Genomic DNA, 25,865 nt, shown 5'->3' on the forward strand with positions numbered 1-25,865 from the left:
CAGGCCTGAGTGTCTGTCAATGGAAGAAAAAGACCAAGACAAGAGATAAAAAATATTTTTTATAAGATTTTCTTTTTTTCAGTACATGTGACAAAGAAATAACTTAATATCTACAAAGAACTATCAACAGATTTTTTTTGTACATCATTTACACTTTTACATGTTTTTGTATTAACATTTTTTTACATTTTTAAACTTTTTTTTGACACTTTGTCAACATTATTTTGTTCATACAACATTCTCTCTGAACACGTTCAAAACACCAAGACTTTTTTTCTCTATCTTTTTTTGAAGCTACATCCTAAAATTGGCAACTTTTGAATTGAAACCAGGATCATACGTTCACACACAAACGTCCACAAACACACACTCATTAAATGTTTATCTGAACACCCTGTGGTATCAGCAGGGTTTGAATCTGAAGGAAAAAGTCAGACCGGTCTCGGGAGCTCTGAGATCTCTGTCCCTGCTGCCTTCGAGCAAGGCACTTAACATCGGTGTCCTGACTGGACACGAGCTGAGTGCTTAGGTTTCCCTTCAGACAAACTCAAGCCTCCAGTTTAACACTTTAAATGAGATTTAAAGAAAATTGTGCAAATGAAACTTCACTGCAGGAGCTGAGAGCGGCTGACAAACACGATGCTCAAATTCAGTTTTCAGCACTTAGTGTGATCAGGACTTCAGTGCATGGAAAACAGAGACCCACTCAAAGAGAGCGAGAGGCCTGATTAGACTAATTTGAGTTTAGAATTTAGGCTCGACCGGGTCTCGGGTCAGACCCAGAGTGGATTCATATAGACCTCTAAGTCACGTTGGGAGTCATTTGTCTCGATCCCCCAGATAACGAACCTGCGGCCGCTCTCAGCTTCTGCACATCAGGACACTCGTCCTTAATAAAAACAGTCTTAGATTAATAACAGTCACAAACATTCTATTAAATAAACACCACATTTTCTTCTCGTCTACAACATGAACCGTCCGGTTTGAACTCAAGCCTCAGCGCTAAATCTTTTTCTTCAATCGCAGTGTCAGCTAGCTCAGCACCATGAAGACTGAATTTCATAAAAGCTCGCGCTCTGGAATGTGACAACTCAACATGCACACGTCTACAAACTAAAAAAAGAAAATCTACCAGGAAGAGTCTGGACTGCTCAGCTGCCAGTTGTTGTGCGATTCTCCACCAGCACCGGAGCTTATTAACCAATAAATTAAAAAGGTAAAGAGGTTAGAGAGAGGGGGGTGGGTGGAGATGACGAGGCACATAGGCGGCGGAGGCGTCAGGCGTGGAGGTGTTGGCGGTGTTTTTGGCGGCGCAGGTGCAGAGGGAAGAAGGGCCCCTCGGCATCGCTGCCCAGAGAGCTGCTGAGGGACTCCTCGCCTGAACTCATCATGTCCTCGCTTGAATCCTCGCTGCAGACACAAACACAGACACACGGTCATTATACGGAGTCATACAGGGCTGACGTCTGGACTCTGATTTTTAAGACTTTAAAACTCTGAAAAACAAGCTTGACAGATCCTCGGTTCCTTTGTCCCATTGTCTTAATGACTGATTCTGAACTTTGGGTTGTGCAGTTTTAGAAACATCATGTTTGAAGTGGAAACTAGAGTGGTTGATTCACTGGGTTCATTTTATCGTCTGATCTTGGCCCACGGATGTATGTTGTCTGAAATGTTACAATAAAAAATCTTTTTTCACGACACCATGCAGAAAAATATGCTTAGGGTCATTTACATCAATTATTTTATGTGCACTTAATCATAATAATTATATTCCTAGTTACATTCTGTCCACTGATGTCATGTGATTTTTGCAAAACAGTGCTGACAGCTTGTCAAATAATCAATTAGCCAACAGACTGATAACTAACTCAATAGTTTGATTAATTTGAGCCAGAACTGTCTTTTTAAAGACGATCAATAGACAACACGTTGAAATAATCCATTTACATATGGGGAACTGACTTTGTTTTCTTGGCTGGAGATTGAATCTCTTCAGGGTTTTAAAGAATAAAAAAGAAATATGAATCATGTGAGATCTGCTGTGAGGATTTTATCACTCCTGAGACAGACGACAGTTAGTTAGTTTGCATGACTCAGGTGAGCAGGTGACTGAAAAGAACCTGATTTCCATTCCTTCAGCTGATCTCATGCCCTGTCTTGTGTCAAGGTGTGACTCAGCTGATTGTCTGCTGAAAGTTAAGGCGTGGAGTTTACCATGGCAAATAAAATAAAGGCTGTGCTGATCAGCAGGTTTCAGTTTGAGCTGCCCTGTGATTGGAGGATGATCATAGTTTACAGGAGTCAGCTGAGTAATGACTTCTCCTTTTGTTTTTGGGCAAAGTTCTCCAGATGTTCCATGTTACATAAAGGCGTGGCGCTCAGGAGGCCTCAGCATGACGTCATGGAAACTTGTGTGTCAGTGGGACGTGACGGCTGACTCGCACACATCCTTCATGCAGTAATAGAAGATATGAGAGGCCCCAGCAAGCTCTGACTGTGCGTGTGTGTGACGTGTTGTTACAACACATCAGAAACTTGTGTGTTGCTGCACAGCTGGTTGCCTCAGGAGTGTGTGTTACAGCACACCACCCTCTGTAAAAAATGTTCAAAACACTTTTCACCTGCTAGATTCTTACTAAAGTATGTTAAAAAATGAAATGTCACTGCCGGCTGATCCACCTGGACACAGACTTTTCACAGTGCATCACTGCCTTGTGAGACAAACTGAAACCATTTAGTGTGTGTGTGTGTGTGTGTGTGTGTGTTGTGACACACGGGGTGTGTCTGGTTCCTTTTCATTTTAAAGCTCTCTGCCATCAGGAGTGTCTGACTACTTTTATTTTGAACCTGCATTTTTAGGTGTGTTCTCTTGTTCGGGTGTGTTTGGGGCTCTGACAGTGTCGGTATCTGGTTCAGGTGTGTTTGGGGCTCCGACAGTGTCGGTATCTCGTTCAGGTTTGTTTGGGGCTCTGACCTCTCGCTCTCATCCCAGCATCCCTCAGGTATGGTGGGCAGCTCGGGGACGCTGCGGTGGCTGTGCAGGTTCTGGGCGGTCCGCCTCGACACAATCCACTGCAGCCTCCTGTGGTTGGGTTTGCTGCATTCGGGTGAGGCATAGTCCGACAGACACAGAGCAACGCGCTCGCTCCACAGCAGCAACTCGCTGTCTGCAATCTGAAACCAAAACCACACAGCAGTTCACTTTAGGTGTCTGGCCCTCTGCCCCGTTCACTGACTGATAGCAGTGTATTTAAAATAATCCATTTACTTAACATGTAATAGCATGTTGCTTTCAAAGGTCGTGTAAATAGAAACCTGGTTTCTTTTTGCAGGTCAGGAGGTTAAAAGAAACCAGGATAAACTGTCTGTAGGTTTACACTGAAACCTGACCAACAGGTCATGTATCACCTGAACCTGTGAACACACGAGCAGCAGTATCTCTGCAGCAGACCTAAAATAATCCTAAAGTACAGTTCCAGCAGTGGAACATGGAATGGAGTGGAACATTCATCAATAAATATAGTGGCAGAAGAGAAATGTGGCCACAAACACAAACAAAGATTAGTGGAAAAGCCTGGATACATTACAAGATTAAGTTGTCAGAAATCCCACCATGACTGCAGGCATTTAAACGTCTCTTTTCGTGGAGTCAAGCGGTCACAACACAAGACACCATGTTACATAACCACTGCAGCCAGCAGAAAAAATGTTTTGGACCAGAGCCGGGCTAAGAACAGATGGACTGCTGCTAAGTGTTGTCGCTTCTGTTGTGGAAATGTTTTATTTTTTTTTGCTTTTCCATCGCACAGGTGTTACTTTCCCTCCCTATATGAATCCTTATGTAATAAAGTCATACATGTTTACCTTCAGGTGTCTCTGGATGTGATAAGCTATCTCCAACATGTCCTCCGACTGAACGGCTTCGATCTCCTGCCTCAGGAGAGACAAGGCCAGGACGGACGGCTGTATGGGCAGAGAGAGAGCAGGAAGTGAAGAACGTGGCATCAAAACAAAGCAGATTTTTAAACTTGTCATTAGACTGCCGAGTTGCTGTGATCCGAGGTGTGACCTCTGAGTGAATTGCTACCTTTGCTTTAGAGAACGAGATCCGGCACAGACAGGCTTTGAGCTGAGCCTCCAGCTTCTCCAGGCTCAGAGTCTCCTTCCTGTTTGCACACACACAAAGAGCAAGGTTCAGGTGTGTTTTCAGGACAGTGGAGAGAAAATTCTGTCATAAAAGCTCATCCTAGACTTTTTGAGAAACCGGAAACCATGTCAAATTAAATCAGATATAAAGTCTGCGTGTTGTGGCCATATTGAAAACAATATGCTGTGCCAGGGGTTATCTAAGCGAGGTGTCGGTGTCGGTGGCAGCGGACAACAAATCTTATCAGTGCACTGAAGTCTGCTGATAGGTGACTGCTGCCCTACTTCAAGTGGAGCTGCTGGAACAAACAGGCGGTGGTGTGGAGAAGCTCCGCCAATCAAATCATGGGAAATCTTTGCGTTCACACACCGATCTGAACTCTGGTGTTCTATGTTGACATTCAGGCGTGTGAATCTAATACTGAATGCCACCAACAAAGAAAAATAAAACTGACTCTGACTGGTTCACTCTTTGCAGAGTCTACAGGTATATTTAACTCAACTTCACAGGATAAAAAGTTGTAGATCATTTCCTGTGCACGGTGGTCTCACCTGTCCGTAGCGTGTGAAAGTGCGATCTGGTGATACAAGTGCAGAAAGGTTAAGGCGGTGATGGCTTTGGACTTGAAGTTGAGCTTCTCGGCGACGATCTTCTCCATGCGCCCGAGGTCGGACACGGTGAAGCGGCACTGACCGATGCGGATGAGCGCGTCGGTGGACGCCAGGTTGCACTCCTCCTCCGTCACTTTGGCCGCCATGTGGAGGCAGCTGACGCTGACGCACGACAGGTGTTTTGGCTGGATCTGAGGAAGGACCACACATGAGTAAGACGAGGTTAGAAGATGAGTTTCACATTACTGGGTGATAAAATGTGGAAGTAAGTGATGTATTCATAAAATACTATGTACTTTACACATGATGAGCTCTGTGCTTGTGTACTGTGTAAACTAATCAGTCAGCATATTTGCTTGTTTGCTCCTAGGTCTGCTGTAAATACGACACCGGAGAGGCTCCAGGCCGTCTACAAACCACAGAAGCAGCCAAAATGTGTTTAAAAAGTGTCCCGTGTCTGGTTCTGGTGTCGCTTGTGAATGCCTCGTACCCTTATCATGGCCAGGAATCTGTCCAGCAGGTTAACAGCCAGGACAAAGGTCTGCGTGCTGTAACCGAAGAAGCTGTTCAGACTCCACAGGTCCTCCACTTTGGCATCTCTGCACTTGGCCGAGATCCGACTGTCATCCTGGAAAACAGAGATATTTTATATAGGTTAATGAAAGGTGAGAATAACTTATTTCAACCCCTAAATGTGGAAAATGCTGAGAAGATTTCACTATTTACCGACTCTACCGTGGATTTTCTTTGTTAAATGTGCTCACCTGAGTTGTGGATTCGATGAGGCTCAGTCCCGTCTCTTTCGGGAGGTAATGATGCTCCTGCTCATAATTCACCCTCAGCTCCTTCATCAGCTTGAAGCCGTCCATGTCTCTGGCACTTGAGCTAGCGATCTCACGTTTTCAGCACAGTATTCTCACTGCGAAATGGGGGAAACACCAAAATTCAACTCTAAATCCATCGAACAAAAGCGTCACTTTTATTCTTTCGGGTACATTTCGTCACGTTTTACATGACACGGCGTGTCCAAACTTTTAACCCACTGCGTTTCATTGGAACAAGGAGAACAGAAGTGTTTCAGCTGAAAATGTTTGCGTTTTTCAGTTTGATGTCACTGTTTGTTTAATCTTAAAAAATAATTGTTGTTTTCAGCTAAAGTATGATGACACAGCTGAAGACAGCAGCGGTTTCACAGCTATTTGAATGTGAAAAATAATATTTATATATTTAATAACAAGAAAATATTGTAATTTCATCATTTATGCATGTCTGTTTCCTTTTTTAGCCTCCTGTTTGTTGTATTACTATTACTCTAACGTTACTGTATACCAGTGGCCTACATTTGCTGTAACAGGGGTCACAGCTCAGAGCCCAGCCCACTTCCCTCAGCTGGGCTCCGGTGTCAGATTTCCTCTCGGTAGACGCCTCTCTGTCCTTCTTGACCGAAAAACAATTGCCAGCCGAAGGTTTTGTCTGTTAATAAACAACCTAAAAATACACAGGAACACAAACCACACGGCTGGAAATGGTTTGCTCGGGTGTTTTAGTTGACGATAACCGAGAAAGCTGAGCGGTAACAGCGGCTGGCTAACGTTTTAAATCCTCTGTGGGAGCGGGGGAGGGGCTCGTTTTGTTCATTCCTCAGACGTTAAAGCTCTATCAAATTATACCGAACAACACAAATACCCACACAAAAACTCATGTTTTTAGAGATTATAACACACTGCTGGTGTTCTCTGTCGACCAACATGTTATTGTGGTGTTTTCTCCGTGAATATACCGAGGTTTAAACAAAGCTTTGCCAGGGGATAGCAATAACAACAGAGAGGGAGAAAAACATCTTGGGATGGCCGAAGGAAAGCGTACGTGCAAACTAACATAACCCTAAAATAACACTTTGAATCCGAGAACAACGACAAGGAAACACTCGCTAGGATTGATATTGCTCCCTTCGAAGATATTGAAAGTAGAAAATCCCCTAAAATACAGCTCAAACGCTCCTGTAGGACTTCTGTCCAAACTGGGCGATGGGAAATTAATTAGCAGGAGACAGAGAAAAAGAGACATCTTATTTATTCTGGACGCTCGTTATCTTTGTTCAATTAAAATCATAGATACATTAACGTCCCACCGTCGACTGCTCACTTTCGTCCGCTTTATTTCCTCCTCTTCTTTTTCGAGTTAAGTGTAAAGAAAATTTAGTTCAGCAAATAAGCAAAGTCTGCGCAATCCGAGTATGATTCTGATATATTTGGGATGGTTTGCTCTTACCTGTTCCTGCGGGTTAAATCCACATATCTGTTTGTGTCCTCCTGTAGCGTATACTCCTTGTCTCCTCTTTCCTTTCTCCTTTTTCTCTCTTTTGTTGACGTTCATAACGCGCACGCCCACACGGCGACGTCACAAGGCAGCAACCAATCAAATGCTTTGGTTCGAGAAACAGCCAGGCATAGCTTTCAGCTTGTTTCGGACTTTACGGTAAATATTAAAGCATACGTTTAACGTTTTGTTATCATTTTTGATATTTATGACATTATAGACATGAAGTTCGTGCTTGACATCGACAATAAACCTTGAATCCACCGTTAAATGTCACTCGAATCGATATATGGGCTATATTACATGAGACGATCCCCCTCTGACTGATGGTTGCATTAACCAATCAGCGAGCCGCCCTTTGGTATGTTCAAATAGGCCGCCCAAAATGTGATGTTTTGATTGGCTGATAGATACAGAGTCCTGACCATAGACAGTATTAAAACCCTGACGCAATCTTAGCATTACGTAGTGCCTTTTGATTAATTGTCTTCATCAAACTGTGTGATAAATGTCAGAATAACGCCTGTGAGTGTTTGAATCGGTTCTCAGCCTGAATGTGGGCCTGTTGCGGTGCTAACGACTCAGGGAAATACACACAGTCAAATACATGGTTTATGTAAAGTGACTAGACATTCAGTAGTCGTTAAAAGATAAGGCAATACTCAGTACTACAATGAACAACTGCTGTACTCAAACTATGTATGTATTTGTTCTTGTCATAATCCCTCACACAAAATCTCCATTGTCTGATTATTCGGTGAATTACGTCTTTACTTTACAGTTCCGCTTTATTGAGGAACCACGTCCCTAAATACACAAATCTAAATCATTGTTTCCCAGGTTACATCACAGACAAAGTTACAAAAAAACCCTCCGTAATTTTGACACATTGTTTTTCATCATGACTCATCTGGTTACGTGGGTTTACAAAAGACTTCCCGTGAATGAAAATGAAATCTGACATATTGTTTCACCATACAAGTATAAGTTGAGTTTATTTGAATTTACATTTAATATCTTGTTTTGTTGTTTGTTGTATAATCAAAGTCAGAAAGTAAATGAATGCATTTTAGGAGAATACACAATAAACTCTTTGTTGAAGTGTAAAAATGATATAACCAAATATTACATCAGCCTCGCTATAAACTCATAACTAAGTCAGATTGAAAGTAGCTATACACGTTTTCATAAGCTCACTTTAATTAATCTTAACTATAACAATAATAATGTTATGTTATTGATATAATGGGAACGTTTCACAGTGGGTACACTGTAAAAACTAGTAAAACAGTAAAATATGTCATTTAAATATTACGGTGTTTTACTGTACTATTAACAGTCTCTAATATAAAATACTATTATATTTACCTTAAAATGCAGAATAAATAAAGGTTATACCGTATTTATTACGGTAAAATTCTGGCAACCACAGCTGCCAGTTTTTTTTTTTTTTTTTTTTTTTTTTTAAACCGTAAAAACAACTTCTTCTTTTTAACAGTGTAGGTTTGTTTTGTCCTCCCGTTCTGCCTTCAGGTGGGCGGAGCCTGTTTCCCTTCTCTCTTCCCCCCAGTCCCCTCCTCGGAAGTAGACATATCTGTCTATATTCCGTTCTTTTATTTTTATATCTTTTTTACAAGAACCCCTTTTTTCCCCAACGCAGCAGCATGGACGCCAACATGGACGACTAAACTGGAGAACGGGTCCCCGATTCACCCCGTCATTTATCCTTGAATTGAGTGGACCGGATGAAATCCAACTGTGGTTTTCTCCGCTTCGCAGGGGAGGTAAGGCTCCGGGCTACGGCTACTTACTGGACAGCCAGTCAGCCATTTAAATGTCCCTGCTTCATAGTTGACGCGTTGGTCGCCGTAAACACGCTCACACTACTCTTACATGGCAGAGTTTTGAGGTCGGTGACCACCGTGTTTGCAACACTTTGATTAATTCACGAATTAGTTCGTGCGCAACGTCACGTAAGAGAGCTAGCGAGTTGCTAGCGACGCTAGGCTGATCCAAGGAATAGTCGTGTGTGTGTGTGTGTGTGGGGACGGAGCGCTTGGTTAATTCACCTGCTTCAAGGGGGGGTGACCGATCCTAAAACAATGAGACCTCCTGGGGAGGTTCAGGGCAGCTCCCGGAGGATTAAGAGGTGTTTGGAATTCGCTCTGTCACTGTTTAGACGGTGACTGACGTGATGACAGCTACATTCAAAGCTAGAGACGGGGTTAGCTGTTATTGACTTTATGTGCTAAATGAGGTTAGAGCAGCTTAAAGGTTGGACTGAGGTAATGGATGACGTCAGCACGGTTTGTTTCAGGTGAGGTGGACTGATGTGCAACCGTCAGCATCTTAAGTGTGACCGCCGCCGTCAGCCAGCTGCACATGAACAGTGATTAGAAAGCAAAATAAATACATGTGCATGACACATTTCTGTTTTATTATGTTATCATGACAGAGGGTTAAAGATGTCGACATTGTTTTTATTAAACACATTTTCTATGCACACACACGACAAATCAAATTGAAAGTATATATACACGTTTTCATAAGCTCACTTTAATGAATCTTAACTATAACAATAATGTTATGTTATTGCTATAATGGGAACGTTTCACAGTGGCTACACTGTAAAAACTTGACAGTATTTTACAGACATTTTAAAATGCAGAATAAAACACCAACCTTAAATGTGAAGTCAACATTGCATTGCTGCAAAAATCATAATAAAACCACATATTACTGTAAAGCAGCTGTGCCTGTGGGTTCACAACATTGTCCACAGATATATTAAAGGGATAGTAACCACATTATAAACAAACTTCCAAATTCACTGTGATGAGGGGCTTCATTTTTAGTTAGAAAGCTATAAAGGCCACCTCTAGTAAATATTGTCCATGAAAACATCATACACTTGATCTAAACTAAACTGTTGTGATCTGCCGTGTGCCTGTGCAGGTAGCTGTATCCAGTGGGGAGGTAGGCTCAACCAGGGGAGGAAAGAATGAAGTTCTTCGAACCCTGGGGACGCCAGAGGCTGTCTTTTCTTTTGGAAAAGGCCGCCTCTAGGGAAGCCAAGATGTGGAGGATCTACGTGCCAAAGAAGCCCTCCTCACAGGTGAGGAATCAACTCCGGGTGCCTCCATTCATTACTTAACACAGTCCGAAAACGAAAGACGAAACACATCTCAAGATCTTTCAGGAGCTGCAGTTTGCTGGTTCATACAGTTAGTCTCGACTTCAACACTTAATAAGTGACTTCCTTTAGTAGTTTGGTGCATGACATCTATGAGTTGATGTCACAGCCAGATGTTTCCAGCAGTTGCCTTCGAGTCGGACATCAGAAAAGGTTTCAGTGACCGAAGGCAGACTTTAAAATGTGAGAGAACCTGATAAAGACACCTGTTTTCTTGGATCCTAACCTTTTATGTTATGATGAAATATGGCAACATCAAAGCAAAGTAATTATTTCACAATCAGGACAGAATGTTTTAGTTAATCTGTCATGTTTTGTGGATTAGCTGCTACAGTACACATGACTGCTGCAGGAATTAGCAGTTAAAACATACAAGATAGTTGTCAGCTTTTGGAAACATTAAATGTGATACTGATGCATATGTAACGTTATTGCCCCTGTGTGGAAATCAGCCTTGGACTCATGTTGCACACGTACTGTATAGCTGCCTCCACAGTGTCAATGATAACAATAGCAAAACAACATATAAACACAGCAGCACATACTGTAGCAAACTGTTTATGAAACAGTCTTCACTAAATATTAATGTCTGAATATGACCTCCATAAACAAACAAGACCATTATAATATATTTCCATCTAGTTATATGAAATGCCTGTCATGGAGTCAGATTCACTTTGAAACAGATAAAATGATGCTGCTGTCAGAATCAACACAAGATGAATGTTTCCTGTAGCTGCTTTAAATAGTAACATTTTGTGAGAGTGAAGTTTGTCACTCCATTTAGTTTTTTGGAAACAGATAGAAACAGCAGTTTTTCATTATGTTAAAGAAGATAAATGTAAGAGTTACTGAGAGATGAGATGTTCCCAGCTCTGATGCATCTCAGACACAACAGTAGATAACGTGTAATCATGAAGCAGCAACATATCAGTGAGTCACTGCACTGACGCCAACGCTTTGTTTTATCATCACCGCACTCACTTTGTGTCAGGACAGTTTACAGGCACGTCCACACATGATGTCAGATTCCTGTGAAACTCAAACCTTCATGTTTAATTTGAATCATTCAGAACTTTTCACAGGAATTCAAATTTTGGTCTCCTGAATTCTACTTTAAACTGTCTCACACATTTAACAACCATAGTTTATTTTATTCTATATAAAAAGTTATAAAAGTTATTTGAATATATTTATTACGTAGAATAAAATAAACTATGGTTGTTCATAGTTTATTTTATTCTACGTAATAAATAAAGTCAAATAACTTTTTCACTTCACTGACTCACTCTGGTCCACCATGGAAGTTCTGCTACTCTGAACTTGTAGCTGAATAAAACATTGAAATCATCCCAGGTCAGTCAAGGTTGATCAGTAAATTCATCACTGCAAACTTCAGTGTAAATGCAAGCCTCTTTCTGATTGGTTTAAATAAATCACTAAATTAGTCTGTAGTCGCTTTTCAGAAATAAATTGCTAAATCTACATTCTTACCTTGGAGCACTGACTTCTTAATCAGGAGTTAGTTTAATCAGATTAATTGTGATTATTTTTTCTCTCTGTATTGTTTCACGATTTGAGTTTGAGTGAAGTTTTCTGCTTGACTTTATATTTTTCCTGTTCATTATCATTCTTTAAAGAAAAATTCACTTTTTTGTCTAAAAAGACCAAAATTAAAGACATTATTAATTTTTACTACTTTAAACTACCACATCCAAATTATTAAGTGAGTTATTTATTACATATTGAATATTTTCAGTGTCAAATATACATACATATATTGTAAACATGCAGTCAGCATGATGGTTTTTTATTGACCAGCTCAGTCACCAGGTTCACTTTTTCTTTCTCCTCTCTGTCGGGTCATGACCCACATCATCCTTCTGGGTGTAGCTGCAAAGTTGGAGATCTTGTTTCCACAGTTCCATATTTTACAGAACTGCGGTTGTCCCATCATGTGACAGAAGATTTTTGCCTCCTGGTGGAGGTGTCCGTGGTAAACTAATAAGAGTCCATTGTCTGCTGAACGCTGATGCTGTTATCTGAATCCACCTGAGAGACCCTGCAGCGGCCCTCACATTAACACAACATACCACAAATCTGATGAATTGTTTTAGTGGTCCCTGTCTCTGTCTCTGGATTAGTCCCATGAAGGGACATGTAAATGCTATCAGTGTCAACTTTAGCCAGTGTTCTCCTAACCATGTGTCAGCAGTTTATGTTTGTTAGGGTTAAGGTTTATGTTTAAGAGAACTATAGTGCTGTGCATGAAGCCATCCATAAAGAAATGAGATGAACACTGACTGTGAGCCAGACCTCATCACCCAACATCAGTGTTGGACTTTGACGACTATAAACTTTTATACTAGGAATGGACATTTGAAGTAAATTCCATATTGAAGTACTTAAATTATTATCAAGTACTCTATAGAAGAATAGGATCCGAAATGACGTGCTAATGCTAATTAGGCTGATTGTGTTGACAGTGGGGCGTCCATGGCACTAATCTGTACATGAGAAACGTGCTCTGCTGCAGGAACATCAATAGAAAAACAGTAAGACACATGGAATATGCAGAGCATCATATTTGCTGGATGCATAAGCTGTTAAAGTCTGTCATAAGTGGATCGGTGGGCCTTTTTGTTCCCTCCTCTCTTCTGTTTGTTTCTGTTTCTGTTCTGCAGCTACCTGCTCTGTTTCCACTCTCCCAGCTGATCTCAGCATGCGGTGCTCATATTAAATGGAATTAGCAGCGGGCTAATCTCTGACTGTTAATCCAGATCTGCAGCTGCTGAGTCACTGCAGCACGTTCATGTCTCTGCGAGTTAAATCTGGCCAACGCGACACAATAAACGCCCTGTTGTTGTCGTTGTTCTGTTGTCGTTGTTCTGTTGTCATATGGGTTTGGATCCCAGAGTCCAGCCAGGTTAGCTAATCAGGGTAAAACCTCTGTTCTCCATCCAATCCTTGTTTTCACTGGGTCTACACGCCAGAACAGAAAAAACTAAAAACTAAATTCCTCAACATAACATCTCCTCATATACTCAGATCTAAACTTATCCTGAAGGAACAATCGATGAATAACCCAAACAAGGATTAAGACCATAGACAGCTGCTCTGACTCAGAAACTATTGCAGATGTGAGACACTTGATATGATCCTGAGATACACAAATAAACCTGACTTCATCACCTGTTTGTCTGGGCTCTAAACCTGCCGATTTATACTCTATGATAATGAAGAGGCAGTAAATGACACTTATCAGCGCCTTTGGTCGAGTTAGCAGCATGTAAACTGGTGAGGTCAAGGAGGCAGTCGGTCTCCAAGCCATAACAACAACAGCAGCACTGTTGCTTGGTAGAATATGTGCCTGCAGGTGTGGTGACCAGACAACAGCTATGACTAAATCCAGAGCTATCTGGATTACCTTCTTGGTAGTTTTGGGGCGGTTGCATGAGGAAGGCGTCACCTGTGGTCTCGCCTTGTTCTTGCAAACCGTCAGCTGACTCAGGAGGCAGGAAGTTTTCTAAACTGTACCATGCTGGAGAACAACACCCACTGTGGAGGAAGCAGACTGGGAGGATGCCTCTTAAAAGTCCTTAAAAGTTAGTCTGGATTCTAAAACACACTTAAAAGACTACAAGTCCCTTCAGGATCCCCCAGAAACAACAGGACCAGTTGCCTTCTGACCATAGACCCCTGCTGCTCGTCCAGTGTGTCGCATTCCACACACTTCAGCTCTGAGACAAATCAGGAATGCAGAACTTAAGAACTGATTGGAAGGTTTAGATTGCCATTTCATACAAAAATGACATTTCAATTACAAAGAAGAGTTATATTTTCATATATTACCAAAAAAAAGTGAATGTTTATATAACCTTTAGTCAACAGAAAATGACTCCGTCACACAGTTTTTTCTACCTCAGCGTAAATCCTGTAACCAGCTATCACGTGGAAGGTGTGTGGTTTTGTCAAACTATACGTGGTTGGTATAACAGTGAAAGCATCTTGTAATTTGGTGTTTGAGGAATACTAAATATCATCTATCTTCAACCACTTTCACCCACAAATGAACAGTTAGCTCATTCACAGCCGTCTGCTGTAATCACACTGTTGGCAGTGATGTGAGGAGATTATCCCTAGTAATGAGGACAACGCTTTTTGAGAAGATACACAGATAAACTTCACCTCAGGTGTTTTGGGAGTGATGGCAGACGTCTTTACTATCTGTGAGATTGGTTTATCATTCGATTAATCAATATTTTCTGTAATAAATTCATAAGTATAGTTCATTTTAAAATAACACAATCAAAGTGTGTGACTGTCCTGTTTTTTCTTGTCTTACATTGTAGTAAATAGATTTATTTATTTTTTGCTTTTGTACCATTGGTTTTTCACAGTATACCGATGTTTATTCACCAAGAAAATAAAATCCAGTGTAGGAGCCAAAATGTATCATTTAGAAAAACAATGCATGGCTATATAACACCAGGATTATTATTATTATTATTATTATTATTATTATTATTATTATTATCATTATCATTATCATTATCATTATTATTATTATTATTATATAACACCCATTCCTCTTGACTCTACATTCAAACCAAAGAAGCACACGACAGTGTGCAACAGTTTTCAACTTTATTATTATTGAAGAAGATCAAATAAAATTCTAGCCTGAGCACAGATGAACTGATGTAACCTCAGAGTTCATCTTTATTTGCTTTCCTTATCAAAGAGTTATGCAACAACTGAGGCTGTACAGTCTGCTCACGTCTCCACAGACACTCACAGATCATGACAAACACAGATCGTGACTGAGAAGTCGCTGCAATGTGATAGGAACAATAAATTGAATAAGTCTGCATCTGTTTCAGAAACGTGTCTTTAAACTGTCACAACAAAGCTTCTGTTTGTATCCGTGATCTATGAAACCCGAGTCAGATATCACACATTGACACCGTCAGACCAACATCCAGGTTCAGCTCTGGTCCTGGCTTCAGTTTAAAAACCAGCTTAACATGTTGAATATGCAAATGAAAAGCTTCTTTACACAGTCTAATATCATCATTGTATAGAAACCTTTGAAGAGGAAGTGTCAGCTGGTGAATTATTTCAGCTGTCAGATGGAATTCCTGGAATGTTTGTGGATCGGGTTGGTGTGGTTGTCGAGCTGGTTTAAGAAGATTATGTTTGTCCTTGAAGTGTATATATATGTGACGAATATCAGTCACAAAGGCTTCAGGTCCTCACTAAATATACAAAACTAGTTGACTCAGTTGGAGCTAAGTCCTGTCTGGCAACATTTGGCCCTGTAGTGGAAACCAGGCCAAGTGTTGACCTGAAATAGCATTGACGACGTCTGTGAAGAGAGAAGAGCTTCTCGTCACGGTTCAGCGGACTCTGTTTGGTTCCTTGTACCTTGGTTCCTTGTTTGTCCACGAGTAGTTTCTTTACAAACTTGAGTTTTGCTGTTTGGCTGTTGGATCATTGTGTATTGATAAAAACATCAGAAGGTTGTTGAGTTAGTTGTAGATACCTGGGACGGCTTTGGAGTGGATCTGGGAGCCGGGGCCATGAGCTCCCAGCGAATATGTTTTACTTTTTTCTTTAGCAGTTCTAACAAATACAAAGTATGGTAGGTGGTACCTGATTGGTCCGTTCTGTGCGATTTTATGGGAACATGCACAGAACCTGGGTTCACAAAAAGTGTAATGATGACCACCGTCCATCGTGATACCCATGACCTCTGACTGACAGCTGACTGTGTCCGACCCGTCTATGAGTTCAGCCCTCCCTCTGCTTCTCTTTGTTTTACATCATAGTACAATAAAAATCTTTTGGTGAGACAAAACAAGATGTTCAACGTTCGTACACTGAACATTTAATCTGAGAAGAAATATGTTGCAATAGCAAAACATTTGTGCAAACCGTTGACTTCATCGTTCTGTATCTTCATTACAACAAATATAAACTCTGTGATCTCACCAGAATTAACTGTCCAAAGTGTTTGTAGTAGCACAGTATCACTTCCTCATCACAGAAAAGATATTATGTCAGGATCAAAAACACCACTAAAGCTGAATTCTGATTATCAAATCTGTTTCAAAGAAAGATCATCTGATCATAAGAGGACAGTTATAAATACACTAGTTCACACCTGGTGGGAGAATGTATCTCCACAGACATCTCTTCTTCTTGTTATGCGCATAAATGCGTACTTCATATCAAATGCTTTGTTGTTTTTAAACTCACTGGGACACAAAGAGAGAGTGTATAATTTGATGTATAACACTTAGTGAATTGTCATAGTCTTAATGTTTAGTGTCTCATCTACTCACAAAATTACGGGACTTTGACCACGGTCGACAAAGAAGTAACCTGTACTGGTCACAGTTAACTGTGTCTGGAAAATGTGACATGTTTAATATCAATGAAGTATTGTCTGCTCTCATAAATTTAGCATAAATAATGCTAAAACTGTGTTCAAACACATGCTAAATGTTGGCAGGTACGTCGCACTGGACACACGGAGTAGCTGGTCATTTACAGAGATGCCACAATGTTTGACACATCTGTTTAACAGCAAACAGGCTCTATAATGATGGTTTCCCTTCAAAAGTCCATCAAAGTAAGAAGGATAAATAAGTATGATGGCACTGGCCTGGAGAGATGAGAGATGTTGCTTGATGTTGTTGTTAACTTTGTGTGTTTTTGTCCTTGTAGGATACAGACATCTCCCCGGCCCAGCGGGACGAGGCCGTGCGCTGGTTGACGGAGCTCCATGGCAGACTGCAGCTGTACCCAGAGACCCTGGTGTTAGCTGTTAGTATCCTGGACCGCTTCCTCGCTCCCATCAAGGTAAAGAAAAAACACAAGCAGTACTACAGTAATGAACTCTCTCTGCATTTAGTTTAAAGCAGGAGCACGCAGACCAGAGCTTAGCTCATGCGGGGGTTAGATAATCTAAGTGGACAAGCTTGATAGGTTTGTCTTGGATTCCCACTGCTGTACAACTGTGATGACAAGGCATTTCTTCCAGCTGCCTTTCAGTCTGCGTTTACACAGGAACAGGAAGTTTAAGTACAAAATGTCAGTTCGGGATGACGTCTCAGTCCACAGACAGGAAAGGCGTGTTTTTAGCCGAGGAATAAAATGTTCCTGGGGGAACTCAGACACGGACTCTGTGTACTTCTGATAACAAACTGTGTGTGTGAGTCTGTGCAAGCATCAGTTTTTTTTTTTTTTGGGGATCTCAACTATCCCATCAATAAACACAGCTACTGCTAGAGTAGAGAGCCGACTGCTGACTCAGGCTTTCTTTTCCCTCCGTCTACCACTAAAAGCGCTGATTCATGTTTTACGTAGTCTGAAACGAATAGCGTTGTAGGCATTATTGAGAAGCAGAGATCTTGAAGTAGATGATGATCAGTGCGGCTTTAATACAAAACAACCCATTAGAATTGACCTTATGACTCTAACTGAGTCATGGTCACACACTTTTCTGCAGCCAGTGACAACACTGTTCACGTTTGTAAAACACAACTCATGTAGCTCGTCATCTCACTTTAGAGAAACAAGACACAGTGATGAAAAAAGGAAACACATGGATACGACACCTGCTCAGGTGTCTCCTTGCCCAAACATGGTGACATGTATTTTCATACAACTCAGCTCTGGATGTAGAGATCAGGCTCCCTCATCATGCACAGTTACATTATGCTGTTGGTTGCAGCCACAGTCACAGTGATAGTCGGGGTTGTACTTCTGCATACTTAGTGTACTCTCTGCTTGCTGTGGACAGGGTCAGCAGAAAAACACGTTAGCCACATGAAAGAGGCTCACCTCAAAAAAATCAATATCAGTTTAAGTGTACGCTATATTATTTCACTTTGGCACTAAGAGCGCCTGTACGTCGTATTACTCTGAAGTTGAGTTTCACAGCACAGGTAAAAAACTCAAGCATGTACTGTCTTTTCAATGTGACCCAAATAGCTGATGTGTGGTGTGATAGTGTGTTAGAGATCTACGTTTAGTTCTCGTTCTACCTGAGCCCTACTTCAAAACACAAACTATCCTTTCACTGTTCTTCTCCTGCTATGACAAGTCAAAATGTCTAACCCTAACCCAAGTCCTGAGGAGAGACGTGTGCAGGGGATTTAGGCCAGCCACAGTGGAAGCTCTCCATAAAACAATATAATAAAACCTCATATGTCTTCCAGCAGACATGTCAGCTGAGGTCAGGTTGACTTCAGCACTGCTGTAACTTTTTATGGGTTTACTGATTGATGGCTTTGTTTGTCCTCAGGCCCGTCCAAAGTACCTGCGCTGCATCGCCATCGCCTGCTTCTTCCTGGCTGCTAAGACCTGTGAGGAAGACGAGGTGAACACAAACAACATGACACTCCCACACACACACACACACACACACACACACTTATTAATATACATACAGTAAAAGTTAAAAGTTTGAACAAACCTTCTCATTCAATATTTTTCTTTATTTTAATTCATTTCTACATTGTAGTTTAACACTGAAGACATCAGAACTGTAAAACAACACGTAATGATATGTAGACACACACACACACACACACACACACACACACACAATTAGACAGTGGATACTAAATGCGCGTGCAGATACCAAGTGAACATGCAAAGTTGATGGATCTTATACAAATATTAGAATCCACTGAAGGTCAGATATGTGAAGATCACCCCGGTAATTGTGTGTGTGTGTGTGTGTGTGTGTGTGTGTGTGTGTGTGTGTGTGTCAGCGTGTGCCCTCCCTGAAGGAGCTGGCTGCCTCCAGCAGCTGTGGCTGTTCTCCATCAGAGATCCTGAGGATGGAGAGGATCATCCTGGACAAATTGAACTGGGATCTGCACACCGCCACAGCACTGGACTTCCTGCACATCGTATGTCTCACACACACACACACACACACACACATTCACTCACTCACTCACCAGGGATGAGAAAGTTTTCAGATTCTTTATTGATTTCCAGGTTTTCAGCATCAGTGTAGCAGTTTCATGAACTCTGAGTCTGAAGAGAAATAGAATAGACTTGTAGTCTTTATTTTCATGTAGGTTTTCTAAGTCAAGGAAAGTATCTGTCAGTGTGTCTGCGTGGCCCTTATGTTATTATAGCAGAACATTCACCCTCAATATCGGACGTGCTAACGACACATACTGTCATCTTCATGAAATGAAGTCACACGTTGAACTCTCCTTATTGTTTCAGCAACTGTCAGAAAAACTTGCTGGCCTCGATACAAGGGAATAGATGAGCTCTGAGGCGTACGATTGTGATGTGCGTGCCTGACATGAACTGAGCTTCATTTAACGGCCGTCAAAGTTAAAGTGTGACAAGAATGTTAAGTACTCACTGAACACTCCCCACATCATGAGGTCTGTCATTATCACTGATAGTATCGCTGGTAATCGGATCAGCCCAACAACTGGCTGCTTTGTGTTTTATGAGTGCAGCTAGTGACACCTGGTGGTAGAAAGGCGATACTGCCTGCCATTTCCTGTCAGTGCCTCCTACAGATGAAGCTGCTGGATGTTTTTTTCTTTGCTTTATCATCTTTAATAAGTTTTACTCAATGTTGTTGCATCGTTTTCAGTTTAATTAGAGAGGTTTCTCGTGTTCTCTATGGATTCTGTTTGTTTTTTATTCTTATCATCATTGCAGGGGTCTTCAACCAAAGGTCCACAACCCCTTGGGGGTCCACAGGGGTACTGCAGGGGGTCTGCCAGTTTTTGTCATAATAATTGACAATTTTTAACAAAATAATGGTGAATGTGAGGGTGCGGGTAATTGAGAAACTACAAACAGAGAAGGCATTCGCACTCCAATTGAATGAATCAGCGGACACGTGGGGGTCCCTGTTCCCTTTTGTCTCTCATCCAAGGGGTCCTTGGGCTGAAAAAGGTTGAAGACCCTTGCTTTATTGTCACCTGGTTTGAATCCATTATCGTGGTGGTTAACAACATAAAATACTGTATTCTATTAAAACATCTGTAGGTAACTGCTTGGCTTACAAATATGTTGAGGTACTTTAAATCTGAAACTGTTATCACTTGATAACAGCTGGCCACAAGTATCCAAGGACTTAGATAACCTAGACTTCGAGATAACTTCTGTTATATTCATATATTTTATTCTCTCCTGCTCCTCTTCTTCTTCCCATAGTTCCATGCAATGGTGTTGTCGTGTCGTTCTGGCTTTTTGGACTCCATGTTGGGGCTGAACCGCTCTCAACACCTCGGCCTGCTCACACGCCAACTCTACCACTGCCTGGCCGACCACACGCTCATGCAGGTACACACACACACACTCTCACGTTACTCCGCAACATAAATAAATCTGCTCCTCCATAGTTATGTAACAGTGACTGATTTAAAGCATGTTCTATTTTCAAACACAACACGGAGGCTGATCACCCTCTGAGGCTCAGCTTTTCACCTGCCTGAAGTTTGTCCCATGTGTGTCCTTGTAGCTCAGAGGATCCATGCTGGCCTTGGCCCTTGTCACCCTGGAGCTGGAGAACTGCTGTCCTGACTGGCTGGCTCTCACCATTGACCTGCTGAGGAAGGCACAGGTAACACACTGACTCTCTCTCTGTGTTAATCAGTGACAACTTGTGGCCAATCAGAAGCTCAGAATGCTCAGTGTGGATCACGTGACCAAAGCAAGTGTTGGAGAAGCAGCACAGAGGAAACTCCTGACAAGTTCAAATGAGTTCCTCAAAGTGTATCAACATCTGCCACCTGCAGTAAGACAAAGACAGAAACACAGAATAAAGGGAGACATCAAACTTGGAGAAGATGTAAGAGCGAGAACAGAGGAACCTCATTCAGTGTGCTGCTGCTGTTTCCCCCTCTCAGTTTGTGGTCACAGCTCTCTGATGTGGACAGAAGTCGATACGTTGTCATTACATGACTTTGACTTTGTCTTTGAGCAAGGCAGAGTGTGTGTTTACCATCAGGGTGGTGCTGCTGTCAGTCACACAGCAAATACGACTAGATGTAGACAAAACAGTTTACTTATTTCCACTTATCAAACACAGAGAAACTTTGTTACTCCTCGTCCTACCTCATCCATATCCACAACAGAACTGTGTAGCCACTTTTGATTTCAACACCGTCATCACTGTTGATGACAAAACAATGAAAAGGCACATCTGAAGGAAGCAAAGAACCTGACCTGCTGCTGTTACGACGGCAACCAGCGAGACTGAAGTGATCGCAGGGCAGCTTCAAGTACTTTAGGTGTCCACATCACAGAGGGCCTGACCTGGGCGCTGCATACTGACAGTGTGGTGAGATAGTTTCACCTCAGATGTTTGAGAAGATTGCAGGGATCCCCTCAAATACCGAGGGATTATTACTCGTACACCATGAAGAGCATCCTGACGGTGAATCTCACTGCCTGGTACGAAAACTCTGCACAGAGTGGTTCATTCAACGTACAGTAGGTGGTGCTCTGTCTACAAGAACTTTATACCAGACACTGTGAAAATAAGGCGAGGAAGGTCATTTTGGATTCACAGCCTTTTCTCCCTGCTGTGATCAGGAAGAATGTTCTGGATCCACTAGGCCAGTACTGAGAGACTCAGGAACCCTCAGACAACTAGGATCCTGAATAAGGACACTACCTAAGACTGAAATAATGATCAGAGTGCCACGAAAAGGTTTCATTTTATAGGCCAGAGTGATTGTGGTTTGAATTCTTTCTTCATGCTGATGAGCAGGAACATTTTTAGCTGCATCCATCAATGCTAAGCTACGTTAGCAGGCCCAGGCCTAAAGAAGACTTAAATCTTCACTGTGGTGTTTGATCTTCTTCACTGATGAATATTGCAGAAGATGGATTTCTTTCTCATGTTGCGTCTTCCTACTTCCTCCCTCTCTCCTCCTGCTCCTCCCTCTCTCAGTTCGACAGCTCTGAGTTGATCCGGAGTCGAGAGCTAGTGGCTCGTAGTCTGTCCACACTGAGAGCTTCCCTGCCTCCAAACACTGTCTACATCTACCAACCCCTGCAGCAGGACCCTACATCCTCCTCCTGCACACTGGGTATGTAAATCTCTCATCTCTGAAGTTGCATTGTGGGGAATGTAGGCACCAGGCTGGACAAAGAAGAACAGTGTGTGGCATAAACAGACAAGACAAACAAGATGTAACGTTGTAACTCTTTTTTTCTTTGCAGGGATCATCACCTCTACCACCGAGTCCTCCAGGGAGCACGCCCTTGCCCAGCCACAGACACCTGCTGGTGGGGAGGAGGGCCGCCAACAGCCCTGGAGCTCCGTCTCTTCCTCCTCCACCTCCACCACTAACAACATCCCAGCTCTACTCTCTCCACCCAAACACCTCCGCCATCTCAACCACCTGCGGAAGGTTACACTGCGCTGCAAGGCCTCCGCCAAGCGCAAGGTAAGAAAGACCTATGAACGTGTCCTAACCGATGAAAACAGTCGTCAGCTGCAGCCCTCTAAGTCTGTCTTTGTGTTCAGGTGGAGGAGATGGAGGTGGACGACTTCTATGATGGCATCAAACGTCTCTATAATGAAGACATCGTCACCACCACAGCGGCTGTCCAGGAGGGGGCAACGCCTGCGATGGGGGTGATAACAACAACAGGTGGAGGAGGAGGAGGAGGAGGAGGAGGAGGAGGTCTGGGTGGTTGCAGTGTCCTGTTGTCCCGACAGGAAGGCAGCACCTCCCCCTGCCCGCCTCTGCAGCCAGTCAGTGCCTCCTAGAGACCAAACATGACCCTGTCAACCAAAACCACCTTCACACTGACCTCGTATTAAACTCCACCAATCAAAATACCCAAACTCTAACTTTTAGCAACAGTGATGGGCAACTCCCTCAGCAATAGGCAACAAAGTCCAAGAAAGAGAAAGAGGGTTATTCATTTCCATTTGCATTAAAAAGCAATATAAAGGCAGCTCCTCAGGAAATGTTGCCTGTTCTAGTTGCTCTCACTGTTTTTGATGAAGCATACCTTCGTAAGAAGAAGCTGATGTTCTAATCCAAATAAATCCGAGATCCAGACGTGTCAGTGCTGAAGATGGTTCTGGCTGCAGCGTAAACGACCCCAGCGAGCTGCTCAGCCGTCCTGACGTCAGCTCCCATCACCCCCCGCAGCCGGGAAACAGAGCCCAAAAAAATTTAAACATTCAAAAACTAAAAAAGCTGCTGCTGCTCCTCTCTTATTAATTCTATTTGTTTGAACACACAAAAAAATAATAAACAGTATTACAAAAGATTTTAAAAAATGTCTAAATAGAAAAGTTCAGTTGAAAAAAACCTAGAAATGACTTCTCTGTGTCTTGCTCTCTTCTCGTCATCGTCCGTCAACTTATATTTGTTGTTCACTTCTTTAACTCTTTCATTTCATGTTTATGTTTTACTCCTTCCCTTTCCTTCCTCACTCTGCATGTGTTCATCTCTATTTATAACCTCCTCACAGAGTCTAAAATCAAATGTGTGAATGTTTCCAAATAGGTGATTCTCTGTATTACTCGCCCACGTAGGAAAAAGGTTTTTTTTTTGTTGTTTTCTCTTTTAGTGAAGTGCAATTTGACTGTTAATAAGATGCTAATATAAACATCCCTCCTATCCATCCCTTCGTTTTCCCCTCCCCAGCTTGTCAGCTTGTTGTGACAGCTTGACTGAATGAACGTTACTCAGGTTGTTTTATTTAAAAAAAAAAAAAGTCTCTTTGAAGCTGCTGCTCCAGTTTCAACAAATGATGAGCACAGTAGTGGGTGGAGTCAACCACAGTTAATTGTTTTAAAAAAAATGCTGTTAAAAGATATGAAGGACGTACAGTGTTTAGTCTAGCCCTGTACTTTAAACCTGGTTTAAGTAATCCAGACTAACATGACATAATCCAGGCTTTCAATCAAGCTAACATCTTCGTACAAAGTCAAACAGTCAAACTGCATGAAGCAGCTTAGGAGAATGAAAGTTTCTCTGTCATAAAACAACAGTTATTTAAAGCATTTTAATATTCAGCTAAGAGACAGAAATGTGGTGTTTGAGTTGGTGTATGAGCTTCTGAAGGAGACAAGTGACAATCTTCACTTCAATGTTCCAAAAACAAAAAAAACAAACAAAAAAAAAGTCTAAAACAACATGCTGTTTTTATCTCTTGAAGTTCTGTTTAAAATATTTTTTATTCCTGCAAAAAAAAAAAGCTCTGTTGTCCCTGCTGCTGGAGCTGCTGGTAGCTGCTTCAGGTCCCTGAATGCACCGCGGCGCCAATAAATAAAGATGAAGATATGAAAACTGAACAAGCTTCTTTGTCCTCATTTGATCACACATGTTATACATTTTAGTTCAGTCCAACAGAATATTTATAGAGGAATGTTCCAGGGAGGAGGTCTACACTCAGACACAGGGGTGCTTTGAGCTAAATGCTAATGTCAGCAAGCTAACACACTGTTACACATTGTTAGTGTATCATACTGCTAATATTAGCAGTGTACAGCTGAGGCTGGCCCAATGTCATCTGAAACTGGCTCCAAAACTCTGCAACCCCGAGAAGTGTGAGTGGTTACAGAAAGTGGATGGTGATGGACAGTCAGAGGGTTGTAGAGTTATTACAATTCATCCTGAGCTGGACATGATTCTGAATCATCTGAACCAAATTTCATAGCAATCCCAAACCAAATATGAACCTCAATGTGGAGCGAGAGGAAAAGCTGGGGGACTAAAGTCATCAGGGTTCATCCTCTGGGAACAATGAACACACACAATGTTGTATTCTATATTTCACAGGATGATGAAGGTGAATCACAGGATTTACAGAAAGTGCAAACTTTGACCTGCAGGTGGTGCTAGAGGAAAAGTCAGGAGATGACTCAAATCATAAGGATTCATCATCTGGAGATTCAGCAGCAATCCATCCACCAGTTTTCAGTCAGTCAGGACCAAAGTGAGGAGAAAATCAACAGAATGAATCTGTCACTTTCTGTATTATAACATTCTTACAGCTGTGTCACCTGACTTTACTGACTCACTGCAGCAGACCAAGAGATCTGTCCTGCTGAGTGTGTGACAGCAGATGAACACACCATGGCCGATCGCCATATTACACTAATTCATAAGCTCATAAAGTCTTTTCAGTTCCTCAAACTATCCATGTTCTTCTCAGTTTCTTTGTGTTATTCTTCCTCATTTTTAAGCACCTAATTACTTCAACGCCAATAAACCCAACTCAGACTTCAAAATGTTCATTGAGGGTGTTTCAGAGTGTATATATAATATTTAATGTGGAACATTTCCCCCTATTCAGATAAATTTCCTCTTCCTCACATTTTTCACCCGTCATATTTTCTAAATCAAAACTTGGACGGACTTTTAAACAATGAAACAGACTTACATGTTTTGCACTATGAGCCTCAAAGTAACCAAAGTACCATCCTGCTGCTCTGTGTTAAATGGAAGGAATCACACACTTTGAGTAACCTCGAGATGCCTGTGTCAGTTCAGACTTATTATCGCCATGGTAACTTGTAATTACAGTTTGGGACACATCTGATCAGCAAACAAGTGACCAATCA

General features: G+C 41.9%; 2 protein-coding genes across 2 annotated transcripts; one reads left to right on the plus strand and one right to left on the minus strand.

The window, feature by feature from the left end:
• Positions 1–46: 46 nt before the first annotated feature.
• On the minus strand, positions 47–7,162 carry ccng2 (cyclin G2). Its single transcript, XM_010744278.3, has 8 exons — positions 7,033–7,162; positions 5,526–5,680; positions 5,252–5,389; positions 4,702–4,952; positions 4,091–4,169; positions 3,868–3,966; positions 2,978–3,177; positions 47–1,410 (listed from the first exon to the last, which is right to left on the minus strand). Exons 2-8 carry the CDS (start codon positions 5,628–5,630, stop codon positions 1,278–1,280), a joined length of 1,005 nt encoding a protein of 334 aa, XP_010742580.2. The 5' UTR covers positions 5,631–5,680; positions 7,033–7,162; the 3' UTR covers positions 47–1,277.
• Positions 7,163–8,620: 1,458 nt separating this feature from the next.
• ccni (cyclin I) lies at positions 8,621–24,593 on the plus strand. The gene is made up of 10 exons (XM_010744280.3): positions 8,621–8,864; positions 10,036–10,195; positions 17,006–17,140; positions 18,588–18,662; positions 19,060–19,200; positions 20,483–20,611; positions 20,790–20,891; positions 22,227–22,365; positions 22,499–22,725; positions 22,806–24,593. Exons 2-10 carry the CDS (start codon positions 10,082–10,084, stop codon positions 23,049–23,051), a joined length of 1,308 nt encoding a protein of 435 aa, XP_010742582.1. The 5' UTR covers positions 8,621–8,864; positions 10,036–10,081; the 3' UTR covers positions 23,052–24,593.
• The last annotated feature ends 1,272 nt before the right edge of the window (positions 24,594–25,865 follow it).

Source organism: Larimichthys crocea, unplaced genomic scaffold (genome assembly GCF_000972845.2).
Source record: "Larimichthys crocea isolate SSNF unplaced genomic scaffold, L_crocea_2.0 scaffold82, whole genome shotgun sequence".
Lineage (NCBI taxonomy): Eukaryota > Metazoa > Chordata > Actinopteri > Sciaenidae > Larimichthys > Larimichthys crocea.